The sequence below is a fragment of the Gadus morhua genome, chromosome 7 (assembly GCF_902167405.1).
Source record: "Gadus morhua chromosome 7, gadMor3.0, whole genome shotgun sequence".
Classification (NCBI taxonomy): domain Eukaryota; kingdom Metazoa; phylum Chordata; class Actinopteri; order Gadiformes; family Gadidae; genus Gadus; species Gadus morhua.
The window spans coordinates 28,202,138-28,213,979 of NC_044054.1; the positions used below are offsets into that span (position 1 = coordinate 28,202,138).

At 39.0% G+C, this 11,842-nt stretch overlaps 3 protein-coding genes across 3 annotated transcripts in view; 1 reads left to right on the forward strand and 2 right to left on the reverse strand.

Annotated features, from left to right (window-relative positions):
* Window positions 1-916: 916 nt before the first annotated feature.
* On the reverse strand, window positions 917-1,918 carry LOC115547125 (odorant receptor 131-2-like). Its single transcript, XM_030361093.1, has one exon. The coding sequence runs from the start codon at window positions 1,916-1,918 to the stop codon at window positions 917-919; it is 1,002 nt and encodes a 333-aa protein (XP_030216953.1).
* A 1,567-nt stretch (window positions 1,919-3,485) lies between these two features.
* On the reverse strand, window positions 3,486-4,487 carry LOC115547126 (odorant receptor 131-2-like). The gene has a single exon (XM_030361094.1). The coding sequence runs from the start codon at window positions 4,485-4,487 to the stop codon at window positions 3,486-3,488; it is 1,002 nt and encodes a 333-aa protein (XP_030216954.1).
* Window positions 4,488-11,203: 6,716 nt separating this feature from the next.
* Window positions 11,204-11,842, forward strand: part of LOC115547127 (odorant receptor 131-2-like) — a 2,316-nt gene continuing 1,677 nt past the window's right edge. Inside the window, exon 1 of the mRNA XM_030361095.1 lies at window positions 11,204-11,838. Coding sequence (XP_030216955.1) covers window positions 11,251-11,838 — 588 coding nt within the window. The 5' untranslated portion in view covers window positions 11,204-11,250. The remainder of the gene's footprint in view (window positions 11,839-11,842) is intronic.

The window sequence follows — 11,842 nt, forward strand, 5'->3', positions numbered from 1 at the left end:
ATGAGATTATTATTGTTAAGTAATTTATGAATGAATTATTTAAATCAAAGCATATTGAATAACTTGAGTCCTTCAGAAATGTAGTAGTTGGAGGACTTGACGTAACGAAATACTCCACTTTCTCTTCCCCATTATTACTCTTACTTTAACCCAAATATGTCCATACTCAAGTGCGTCATTTGTATGTATGGTTACTTCCAATTGCGATATCATCGCCTTCTTGATGCATGCTCTAATGGTTGGTGAGTGATTAAATGATAATCCCCACACCTCTGGTGTGCAGTATTACTCTGCTATGTATCAAAATATATCATACTCCAAAGGGCTCTGTTCACACTGCAAGTCCCTCGTTCCCACTGCAAAGATAAGATGTCTTAATCCATGAGAAAATATTTGCTCATATGCGACTCAGATAAATATTTTTTCAGAACATTGTGAATAGCACAAATCCGATGGAACATGATTTATTTCCAATTCGGATTAAGGCCACTTTCTTATGTGGTCCAGACTATAATACATGTGTTTGTGCAATGCTACCTCAGGGAGAACAGTTATATCGGAATTCATGCGTCGTTGATGTTACTGTACATTGACATTCTTCACAATTAATATAGCGCTGGCTGGCCTTCTAGTCACTCGGTTTGTATAAACATGAAAAACAGCTGCAATTTTCACACCCAAACAAAGAAATAGGACCTGGGCAATACAAATAAATTTAATATCAAGGCTTGCACTGTCAACAAAGGATACAGTGGTATGTGGCAAAAAGTAAATCAAGGAAACAACTTTCTTATTTTTTCCTTTTTGTTAAATCATTATTTTCTAAAATGTTCTTCCACTTAGTGACCTTTTATAGGTCACAACTAAGACATGGCATTCAAAAGTAATGGGAGGTGTGCCATCCCAATCAGCTTCCCTAGGTTCTTCTTCTGAATTTAGTCTTGTTTGGGCCGACCAAGCATCTTAACTGACAACAGATGTTGTTCAGGAGGGCTGGTCTGAGTGTTTGGTCCCTGAGGCCATAAATGAGAGCACTTAGACACCTGGGAAATAGATTCAAACACAAGAAGATTATATTGTACAAACGCACCAAAGTTTTTCTGTCCAATTGTCTTGCAAAGGCTGTGAGGATGATAGAATTGAGGGTGAAGGTTAGTATCAGGACCAACTGAAAGAAATGAAGTAAAACAGTTTTTCCTGCCTTTCTGACGGAAGCTTTGTCTGACGAGGCTGACCTGGCAACCAGAGTCACACCAACATAAGAGAATAAAATTGCAAGACCCCCAAATAAAAACACAAAACCGGAATATGCTTCATCAAAATGTTTAGTCATTGGTGTCAGAAACAGTGCCTCTTTTGAGCAGAAGTCCTTCATTTTCTCATTAAATTCATAGTCCGGTCGCCAAACAACAAGTATTAACACCCGTATGACGATATTGAGAGAACAGACCGTCCACACAGCAGCAATGGCTGCTCCTGTGTTTCTGATGGTGACAAGGTCTGCATGTCTCAGAGGAAAGCACACAGCCACATATCTCTCCACAGACATCACTGCCAGAGTAAGAGGAGAGATCGAATCAACGTAAATAGAGAACATGGTAAGCAAACCACAAACAGACATTGTTAGCTTAAGTCTGCCTACAGCCAGTATGTACAATAACAAACTTAATGCAAGATGAGCAGTATCGGCAAAGAGCAGATTATACAACAGAATGTAACGGGATGTCTCACGAAAAACTGGCTTGCTCCTCAAGGTGTACAGGAGAACACAGTTCAAGCATAGAAAAGTACAGCCTAACCCCACAGATAAAGTGGTGATCAAAATATATTCTTGATTTTCTAGATATGGCAAACCATTGCTGACATTAGCCCTCAAATGTCCTGCACCGAGCCTTACATCTGGAATAAAAAAGGCCATGAATAACAATGTTACAAATGATAAAAAAAATATGAAAACATTCATATGTTCCCTAAACAGACCAAAATCAACAATATCATGTAAAGAAGCTAAATGGTTTAAATTTGATGAAAACAAGAAAATCCCATTCATAAAAGTCTAACAAGTTAGAGTCAACTGAAGTGGTGCTGCTCCAGCCCTGTGTGGTCTGGCATTTTGCCCTGCTCATCCTCCCTGTATATAGATTGTCAATTATTTTAGAACATACGTCATCCAGGATGATGTACATTTTTTTCTCATGAATATATTCAAGGGGGGTGAGTATTATTTAGCAATACAAATTACATTAAATCACTATTTTCTATAAGACTATTCACATGGATTCAGGCAGACAAACAACCCCTACTTAACTTGAAATTGTAAGCCAAAGTAGACAATTCACATTGAATGGATGGTCGACAAAATGATATGTTATTTGTGGATATTTACAGATCCACAAATAAAGAATTTTTACTTGTGTCTTGTACAATTATTAAAATGTGGATGCAAAATAGCATAGAGCTCTAGATGGCGATATGTGCACCTGTATATAGCGCTCTATCTCCACACCTATTTTAAATGCTCTATCATAGCTTAGTATTACAAATGAACACATGAAAACAAGTGTTATTAGATTATTATTATTATGTAATTTATGAACAAATTATTTAAACCGAAGAATATTGAATAACTTGAGTCCCTCAGAAATATTACAGGATAGAGGACTTGACGTAACGAAATACTCCACTTTCTCTTTCCCCCATTAGTACTCTTACTTTAACCCAAATATGTCCATACTCAAGTGCGTCATTTGTTTTAATGGTTATTTCCTATTGCGATATCATCGCCTTCTTGATGCATGCTCTAATGGTTGGTGAGTGATTAAATGATAATCCCCACACCTCTGGTGTGTGGTATTACTCTGCTATGTATCAAAATATATCATACTCCAAAGGGCTCTGTTCACACTGCAAGTCCCTCGTTCCCACTGCAAAGATAAGATGTCCTAATCCATGAGCAAATATTTGCTCATATGCGACTCAGATAAATATTTTTTCAGAACATTGTGAATAGCACAAATCCGATGGAACATGATTTATTTCCAATTCGGATTAAGGCCACTTTCATATGTGGTCCAGACTATAATACATGTGTTTGTGCAATGCTACCTCAGTGTGAACAGTTATATCGGAATTCATGCGTCGTTGATGTTACTGTACATTGACATTCTTCACAATTAATATAGCGCTGGCTGGCCTTCTAGTCACTCGGTTTGTATAAACATGAAAAACAGCTGCAATTTTCACACCCAAACAAAGAAATAGGACCTGGGCAATACAAATAAATTGAATATCAAGGCTTGCACTGTCAACAAAGGATACAGTGGTATGTGGCAAAAAGTAAATCAAGGAAACAACTTTCTTATTTTTTCCTTTTTGTTAAATCATTCTTTTCTAAAAATGTTCTTCCACTTAGTGACCTTTTATAGGTCACAACTAAGACATGGCATGCAAAAGTAATGGGAGGTGTGCCATCCCAATCAGCATCCCTAGGTTCTTTTTCTGAATTTAGTCTTGTTTGGGCCGACCAAGCATCTTAACTGACAACAGATGTTGTTCAGGAGGGCTGGTCTGAGCGTTTGATCCCTGAGGCCATAAATGAGAGCACTTAGACACCTGGGAAATAGATTCAAACACAGAAAGATTATAATGGACAAACGCACCAGAGATTTTCTGTCCAATTGTCTTGCAAAGGCTGTGAGGATGATAGAATTGAGGGTGAAGGTTAGTATCAGGACCAACTGAAAGAAATGAAGTAAAACAGTTTTTCCTGCCTTTCTGACGGAAGCTTTGTCTGACGAGGCTGACCTGGCAACCAGAGTCACACCAACATAAGAGAATAAAATTGCAAGACCCCCAAATAAAAACACAAAACCGGAATATGCTTCATCAAAATGTTTAGTCATAGGTGTCAGAAACAGTGCCTCTTTTGAGCAGAAGTCCTTCATTTTCTCATTCAATTCATAGTCAGGTCGCCAAACAACAAGTATTAACACCCGTATGACGATATTGAGAGAACAGACCGTCCACACAGCAGCAATGGCTGCTCCTGTGTTTCTGATGGTGACAAGGTCTGCATGTCTCAGAGGAAAGCACACAGCCACATATCTCTCCACAGACATCACTGCCAGAGTAAGAGGAGAGATCGAATCAACGTAAATAGAGAACATGGTAAGCAAACCACAAACAGACATTGTTAGCTTAAGTCTGCCTACAGCCAGTATGTACAATAACAAACTTAATGCAAGATGAGCAGTATCGGCAAAGAGCAGATTATACAACAGAATGTAACGGGATGTCTCACGAAAAACTGGCTTGCTCCTCAAGGTGTAAAGGAGAACACAGTTCAAGCATAGAAAAGTACAGCCTAACCCCACAGAGAAAGTGGTGTACAAAATATATTCTTGATTTTCTAGATATTGCAAACCATTGCTGACATTAGCCCTCAAATGTCCTGCACCTAGCCTTACCGCTGGAACAAAAAAGGCCATGAACAACAATGTTACAAATGATAAAAAAAATATGAAAACATTCATATGTTCCCTAAACAGACCAAAATCAACAATATCATGTAAAGAAGCTAAACGGTTTAAAGAGAGTCAACTGAAGTGGTGCTGCTCCAGCCCTGTGTGGTCTGGCATTTTGCCCTGCTCATCCTCCCTGTGTATAGATTGTCAATTATTTTAGAACATACGTCATCCAGGATGATGTAAATTTTTTTCTTATGAATATATTCAAGGGGGATGAGTATTATTTAGCAATACAAATTACATTAAATCACTATTTTCTATAAGACTATTCACATGGATTCAGGCAGACAAACAACCCCTACTTAACTTAAAATTGTAAGCCAAAGTAGACAATTCACATTGAATGGATGGTCGACAAAATGATATGTTATTTGTGGATATTTACCGATCCACTAATAAAGAATTTTTACTTGTTTCTTGTAAAATTATTAAAATGTGGATGCAAAATAGCATAGAGCTCTAGATGGCGATATGTGCACCTGTATATAGCGCTCTATCTCCACACCTATTTGAAATGCTCTATCATAGCTTAGTATTACAAATGAACACATGAAAACAAGTGTTATTAGATTATTATTATTATGTAATTTATGAACAAATTATTTAAACCGAAGAATATTGAATAACTTGAGTCCCTCAGAAATATTACAGGATAGAGGACTTGACGTAACGAAATACTCCACTTTCTCTTCCCCATTATTACTCTTACTTTAACCCAAATATGTCCATACTCAAGTGCGTCATTTGTTTTAATGGTTATTTCCTATTGCGATATCATCGCCTTCTTGATGCATGCTCTGATGCATTGGTGCTCAAAGTGCGGCCCGCAGAAACATTCCTGGCGGCCCGCAATGACATACAGATGTAAGTAAAAAAAAAATATATATATATATATATATATATATACACATTTATTTTATTTTATTATTAGGTCAATATTAATTAAAACAAAATTAAATAAATATAAAGAAAACTTCCGCCTTAAAAAATCTCCACACGTGTTCGGTATTCTCTGCTATACATTATATGACGCAACAAAGGGCTCTGTTCACACTGCACACCCTCATTCCCACTCCAAGGATAAACGGTCCTAATCCAGAAAAAAAATGTTTGCTCATATGAACTCTTTTCTCAGAACAGTGCGAACAGCACAAATCCAGTGGTACTAAATTTATTTCCCATTCTGATTAAGGCGACTTTCATATGTGGTCCTGACTATAATACACCTCTGTGTTTTTGCAATGCTACCTCAGTGTGAACAGTTATATCGGAATTCACGTGTCGTTGGCGTTACTGTACATCGACATTCCTCACAATTAATATAGCGCTGGCTGGCCTTCCTGTCACTCGGCTTATACAAACATGAAAGACAGCTGCGATATTAACACCCAAACAAAGAAATCTGACCTTTGCAATAAAAACAAATTGTGTATCAACGCTTTTAATGTCAACAAAGGATAAAGTGGCATGTAGGAAATATGGTAATGGCAATCAAGGAAACACTTTCTTATTTTTACTTTTTTGTTAAATCATTCCTTTCCACATTTAGACTTCCACATGGTGACCTTTTATAGGTCAACACTAAGACTTAGCATGCAAAAGTAATGGGAAGTGTGCCATTAAACAAGTGTTAATTTGCGAATTTACTGTTCAGACAATACTATTGTGGCTGTGCTAACGGGTTGTGTATGTTCGTGGTACCCATTTCAGCTCACTAATGTGGAGGAATCAAGAACACTCAAATCGATTAATTTTCCATCTAGTGGGTCATTCATGAGCGCACTGTGCAGAGTTTTGAAAGCAACCACTGATGTATTAATTAAACTGTTAAAACTACAGGCCTTTCTTCTTGATCAGTCATGGAAAACTAGAACATTGCAAGTTTACATCCACATTAAGGATCAACAACAACCAAGGAGAAAGGAGACTCTTAACTTTCGTGTTGCTTAGAAGCAACCAGTCAAACTTGTGGGATGCTAATACCCAAGGAAGTACAAAATGTCATCAGGGATCCATCAGGGCCGATGGGCTTCTGTACACTCTCTGCAGGGAGGTAATGATTTATAAAAATGTAAACCATTCCCCTGCTACCTCATTAGGAAACATTAAATATTAAAATGCTTACCAATCAGTTCATAAAGTTTTTAGTAAATATGTGTTGCATTATAGTTTTTTGTATTGAGGGGAAAAGGATTTAGATGTTGTGTGTTACCCCTGGCCACACTACCAGAGGGAGGCACAGGGAACAAAGTGCCATTGTCAATAGACATGTTTTACAGTTTGTTAACTTTGATGAATTACATAGATTTGTGTGCACATTTTGCCAATGACAGAATGGCGAATTGTAATAGTTTATAAATGTATGCATGGGCATGAGCTACCAAAGATCTGAAATTCTACCAAAACCAATTTTACTTAGACAAACGGAGACTAACTTTCTGATCCATCTGCAATAAGTCAGTGGGCAGAAGACAGAAACCCTTCATGTTTAAAAGCTTAAAAGGCACAAGAAGCTTACGACTGCGTTATCTGTGGTCATCCACAGAATGTCAAATACCATAAACTCAGAGTTTTCTGTTTTAAAATGTGATCCTCCTCAGCTAAATTTTTTTTATACTCTGCTGGTAGAATATCAGTTCTCACAACCCAGCATACAATGTATACAACTTGATAGCCTGTCTCAATGAAAGGGGCAGAATGTCGCTTCAGCTGCACGAATGTGTGCTCATATTTCTTTGGTGTAAGCTGAGGAAAATAGGCAATCACCCAGCCGAGGCCCAGAGCTAATCAAGGCTGTGTGGCCTCAAGAAACAATTTATTTGATTGAAAAGCGTTGTTTATAAGAAACAGTATTAGGGCCGCGCGACAACATTTAAAAGCGCCCGTGGGTTTGGAGTAATCTTAAAAAGTTTGAATTAAAGTCCGAACAATTCGAAACCCAAAAAATGTAATCCATAACCTTATTATTGCATATGTTGAGTAAATATTAATACATTTACATTAAATACATAGGCCTCTATCTAATTCCTGATCCTTATATATGTATTTAGTCTATTTATATTATTAGTGCATAACATCCAAACAAAATGCATTCCTTTAGGTGCATCTAAAATGAAGATCAACAAGAACTAGTGTGAGAGTTGATTCCTTGACTTTCTTGTTTAGAAACTCAAACTCAAACTGTCTATACCCCAGGCGAGGTCTTTGGGGATCCATCAGAACTGATTCTCCCTCTGCTGGGAGGTAAGGGTGCGAGTTCATGCTGTGTAACCCAGTCCCCTGCTTACTCATTTGAACACATTAAATATTAAAATGCTCAGCGATCAGTTAATAAAGGTCTTGAGTAAATATTTACAGGTTGAATATGTTTTTGTTATTTAGGGAATGAATGTAAATATCTACCCAACAGACACCAAATTAAATGTGTTTTCTTTAACAAAGTTTTAAAAAGCAGATGGTAGGTTTGAAGTAGGAACAAGTTAAACCACCATTAATGGTATAAAAATGACCATGAAATAATAGGAAACAATTTTATTTATTAAATGTAAAATGACGAACCAGACTTTTTATACAATCACACAGCAGGCTTTGCAATACAAAATATTGTATTGAGTTTTGTTGTGCCAAAAGACTTGTAGAAATGTATTGTTGTGTTAATTTACTGTATTACCAAGACTACTACCACTCCCCGGACAAAATGGTCCTAAAAGTCCCTGATCTTCTCCATGAACCTCATCCCCAGGCCTGATCGAACAACTAATGGCCATAACACAGGGCCCTATCTTGCATCCGGCGCAATTGACTTAAATCACTAGGGTTGGGTATCGTTTGGGTTTTATGCGATACCGGTGCCTACTCTGTACTTTTCAAACGGTTCCGGTGCTAAAACGGTTCTCAAACCGGTACTTAAAAAAACTAAACGGCACACACCGCTGACTTGCCATTCAAGTCAGCGGGCACTGTGAGTTGAATGGCAACGGTGTTTGCTAGCCTACTTGATATGCAAGATTTACGGTTGGCATTCAGTTACTCGACTTACCCGAAGAGGCTGCTGTGAGTGCTGTGACTGATACATATCTTTTTAAAATTACAAATAATTTTAATTCCTCACTGAAAGCAGGCAGGCACGCATCATGGCGCAACATTACTGCCAAAGTCATATTGAGTAATATAACTCATGTGCGCAAGGCAGCCACAGGAGACGCCAACATTGTTTTTAACCGCTCGGTACCGCGCTGTATTAATTCCCAAGTTTTGAAAAGAAAAAGTATTTGAAGCGAATAACGACTCTGTTTTTGATTTGTTTATTTGGTTTTTGAACAGCAAGTTTTGGATGCATGCATCGGCTTTGAGTTTGTTTGTTTGTTACTTTAAAATTACATTCGCGCGCAACACACACACGCAGGGGCGCCGCTAGGGATTTTGGGCCCCATGAAAAGAATGAAACTTAGTGTCATTATTTTTTCTGTATTATAATTTCATCATCATTAGGGGCCTCTCTGGGCCCCCCTCCATCATGGGCCCCTAGAATCCGTCTCCTTTACCCCCCCTTTTCGGCGCCCCTGTTCATTCACGTTCACCACCTACAACCTGCCGATCTTCAATCAAAACAACATCAAGTAAGCGATGCCACAGCGCGTTGACAAGTCCGTCCTGAGTCTCGAGGCGCCAATAGGCTTTATGGTTTTTATGTTTGAAAGCCGTGACACACTCTTTTACCAGTTGGCCTGAAATACCACGCCTCGCAGTCATGGACCTATAAAGAAAGTCGTAGTCGTACCATGCTTGTTTACCGCAACATTGAGAAGGGTCCCGTCTGAAACAGAGTCGCGCAGCGCTGCGTTCCGAACGTTGTGTAATCAAATACACCGGTATGGCGGTAGGCTATATAAAAAAATCATATCCTAACGAAAATACACACCGTTATTCAGTGAGTACCTGTATAGCGCCCAGCACTAACGCAAGTTGACGCCGCAACACCATGGGGGCGGGGCAGGGGGCGTTAAAAAACGTCAGGCACCGTTATGAGGAACCGAAATGTGCGTTCTTATTCGATCTCGTTACAACCGTTTACGTCTGAACCGGTTCCCTACTGGAACCGAGCTTCGGTGCTCAACCCTATTAATCACTGGCACATGTGTCGTGGCTAGTTTGCAACTGGCGCAGAGCGTTCTTTTCCCTCCTGTGCCACGCGTCGGTAAATTAGGGGATGATCTTGCGCCCCAAGGGGGCGGTTCGGCGAAAGGAGGAGGCGTGTTCTGGCGCAAACGTTCCCTGGTGCTATTATGCAGTTTCAGAAACCATTTGCGCCACAAACCAGGAAATACCTGATTTAAAGTCAGTGGCGCGTTGTTCAGATGCTATTTTAAAATAGCGAAATCGCCGTAGAACCGCCCACAAAGCTACTTGCACTTGGCGCTTCTCACTTGCGTTACAGACCGTTAAAATAGGGCCCACAGATAGGACATTCCACTTGCTCAAAACATGGTTTCCCAAATGAACACAAAACAATGAAATATTAGTTGAATGTATTCTCAACCATTTTCATCTCATAATTTCTTCATTGCCAGCTCCAACATGTCAAAATCAATTCAGATTGGACCTTTAAAAATGTATTAGCATGCACAGAGTATAAAGCAATGCTTAAATTGATCAGTAATTATCAATGTTTTTAAGTCACCCCAACTAATCTTTCCGACAGTAGATAGGTTCTCCTTTATTACCATGCGTCAAACTTCTAATAGAACCAACTCAACTCGACAAAAGAAGATGCAATTCTTGGCCTTTTCCCATCTTAAGCCTACAGCGGAAAGGTGATTACAATAATGTTATTAGGCTTGCTTTCAGACCATTCTTGATTGAATGGATTAAACATGTATTTGTTACAAATAGATTAGCTTTTGATGGCGAACTTTCAAAAGGTACATGTTGATTTATTTTCAGGAAGATGTTGTTTGTGTTAGACCAAAAAAAAAGAAATCCATCCACACACAAAAATGCAATACATTAAAATTGACTCACACCTTTGGAGTAAATTCAGACAAAATATCATGTGCGTGTTTACTAAAGCTCCACATGCCAATAAAACAATTCATAATATTGATGCGATCAAAGATTTGTGAACTGACATATTTGAACCCTGCATTGTGAGTCCCGGACCTGCTTTTGCACGCGGCGATCTCATCCTGTCAACAGACTGACGACACACTTGTCCTTTGTTTCATGAACAGGGGGAGGTTTGGGGGGTGGAGTCAATCATGAATGATGAAATGATCGATGGAGGTCAGATCTAAATATTTCAGGACAATTTATAAAATAAACATTCTCCTCTTCACTCAGCAGTCCTCAGAAGTTGATCACTTCTATAACCCAAACATTTTGTGTAAACTTGTTTTGTTGTTATATAAGTACTATTTTTTGCCTTTTTTGTATTAGTGGGATTATTACAATACAATTTAGTTTTTTCAATGTACTGGTATTCCTGCATTATGGGTTTCTTTCGTGGTTCTTCCTCTGAGCATGATGTAAGAGGTCTATAACCACTATCTGAATTTCTGCTTTTCACAATTACATGAAAAGTAAGAACCCGTCCAAATATCTTGATCATGGACATTATGTCCCTGTGTGTGCTTTTCTGTTTATGTGTCTTAACGTTATATTTGTATATATAGTGTCACTCTGCTTTCAGATGGGAACTTCCTACATTCTGACTTGAGACAAGGCCATGCCGAATGACTTCCAACTACAACAGAACTCTTCTACATCCAACGGGAGCACAGAGAATAAGGCGGGAGTTAATGTTGTCGTTTCTTTCATCCCATGCGTCATCTTCCTCTACATAAACTGTGTGATGCTGTACACACTGAGAAGCAAGCCTGTGTTCCGTGAGACCTCCCGTTACCTCCTGCTCTACAACCTCCTATTGGCTGAAACCTTACAGATGGCATTGGCTCAGATGATGTTTCTAATCGCTGTTGGCATGGTGTTAATGACACGCTTAGTGTGCCTTCTAGTTTTTATACCGACCATAATTACCACCGTCATATCACCGTTCAACCTGGCACTGATGTCTTTGGATACATATGTAGCTGTATGTTTCCCTCTGAGGCACGCCAGCATCGTCACGGTCCCCACCACATACGGGGCCATAGCCGTGGTGTGGGCCATCAGCCTTGCTAACATGTTGGTCAAAGTTATCATGTTAAAGTTTCTTGATGCCAGACCCTTTGGTCAGTTCATGAGCATGCTCTGCACTGAGACCAATATATTCCAGTTGAAAATATTCTCAGAGTTTGAGAGCGGTTTTGTGTGTGCTC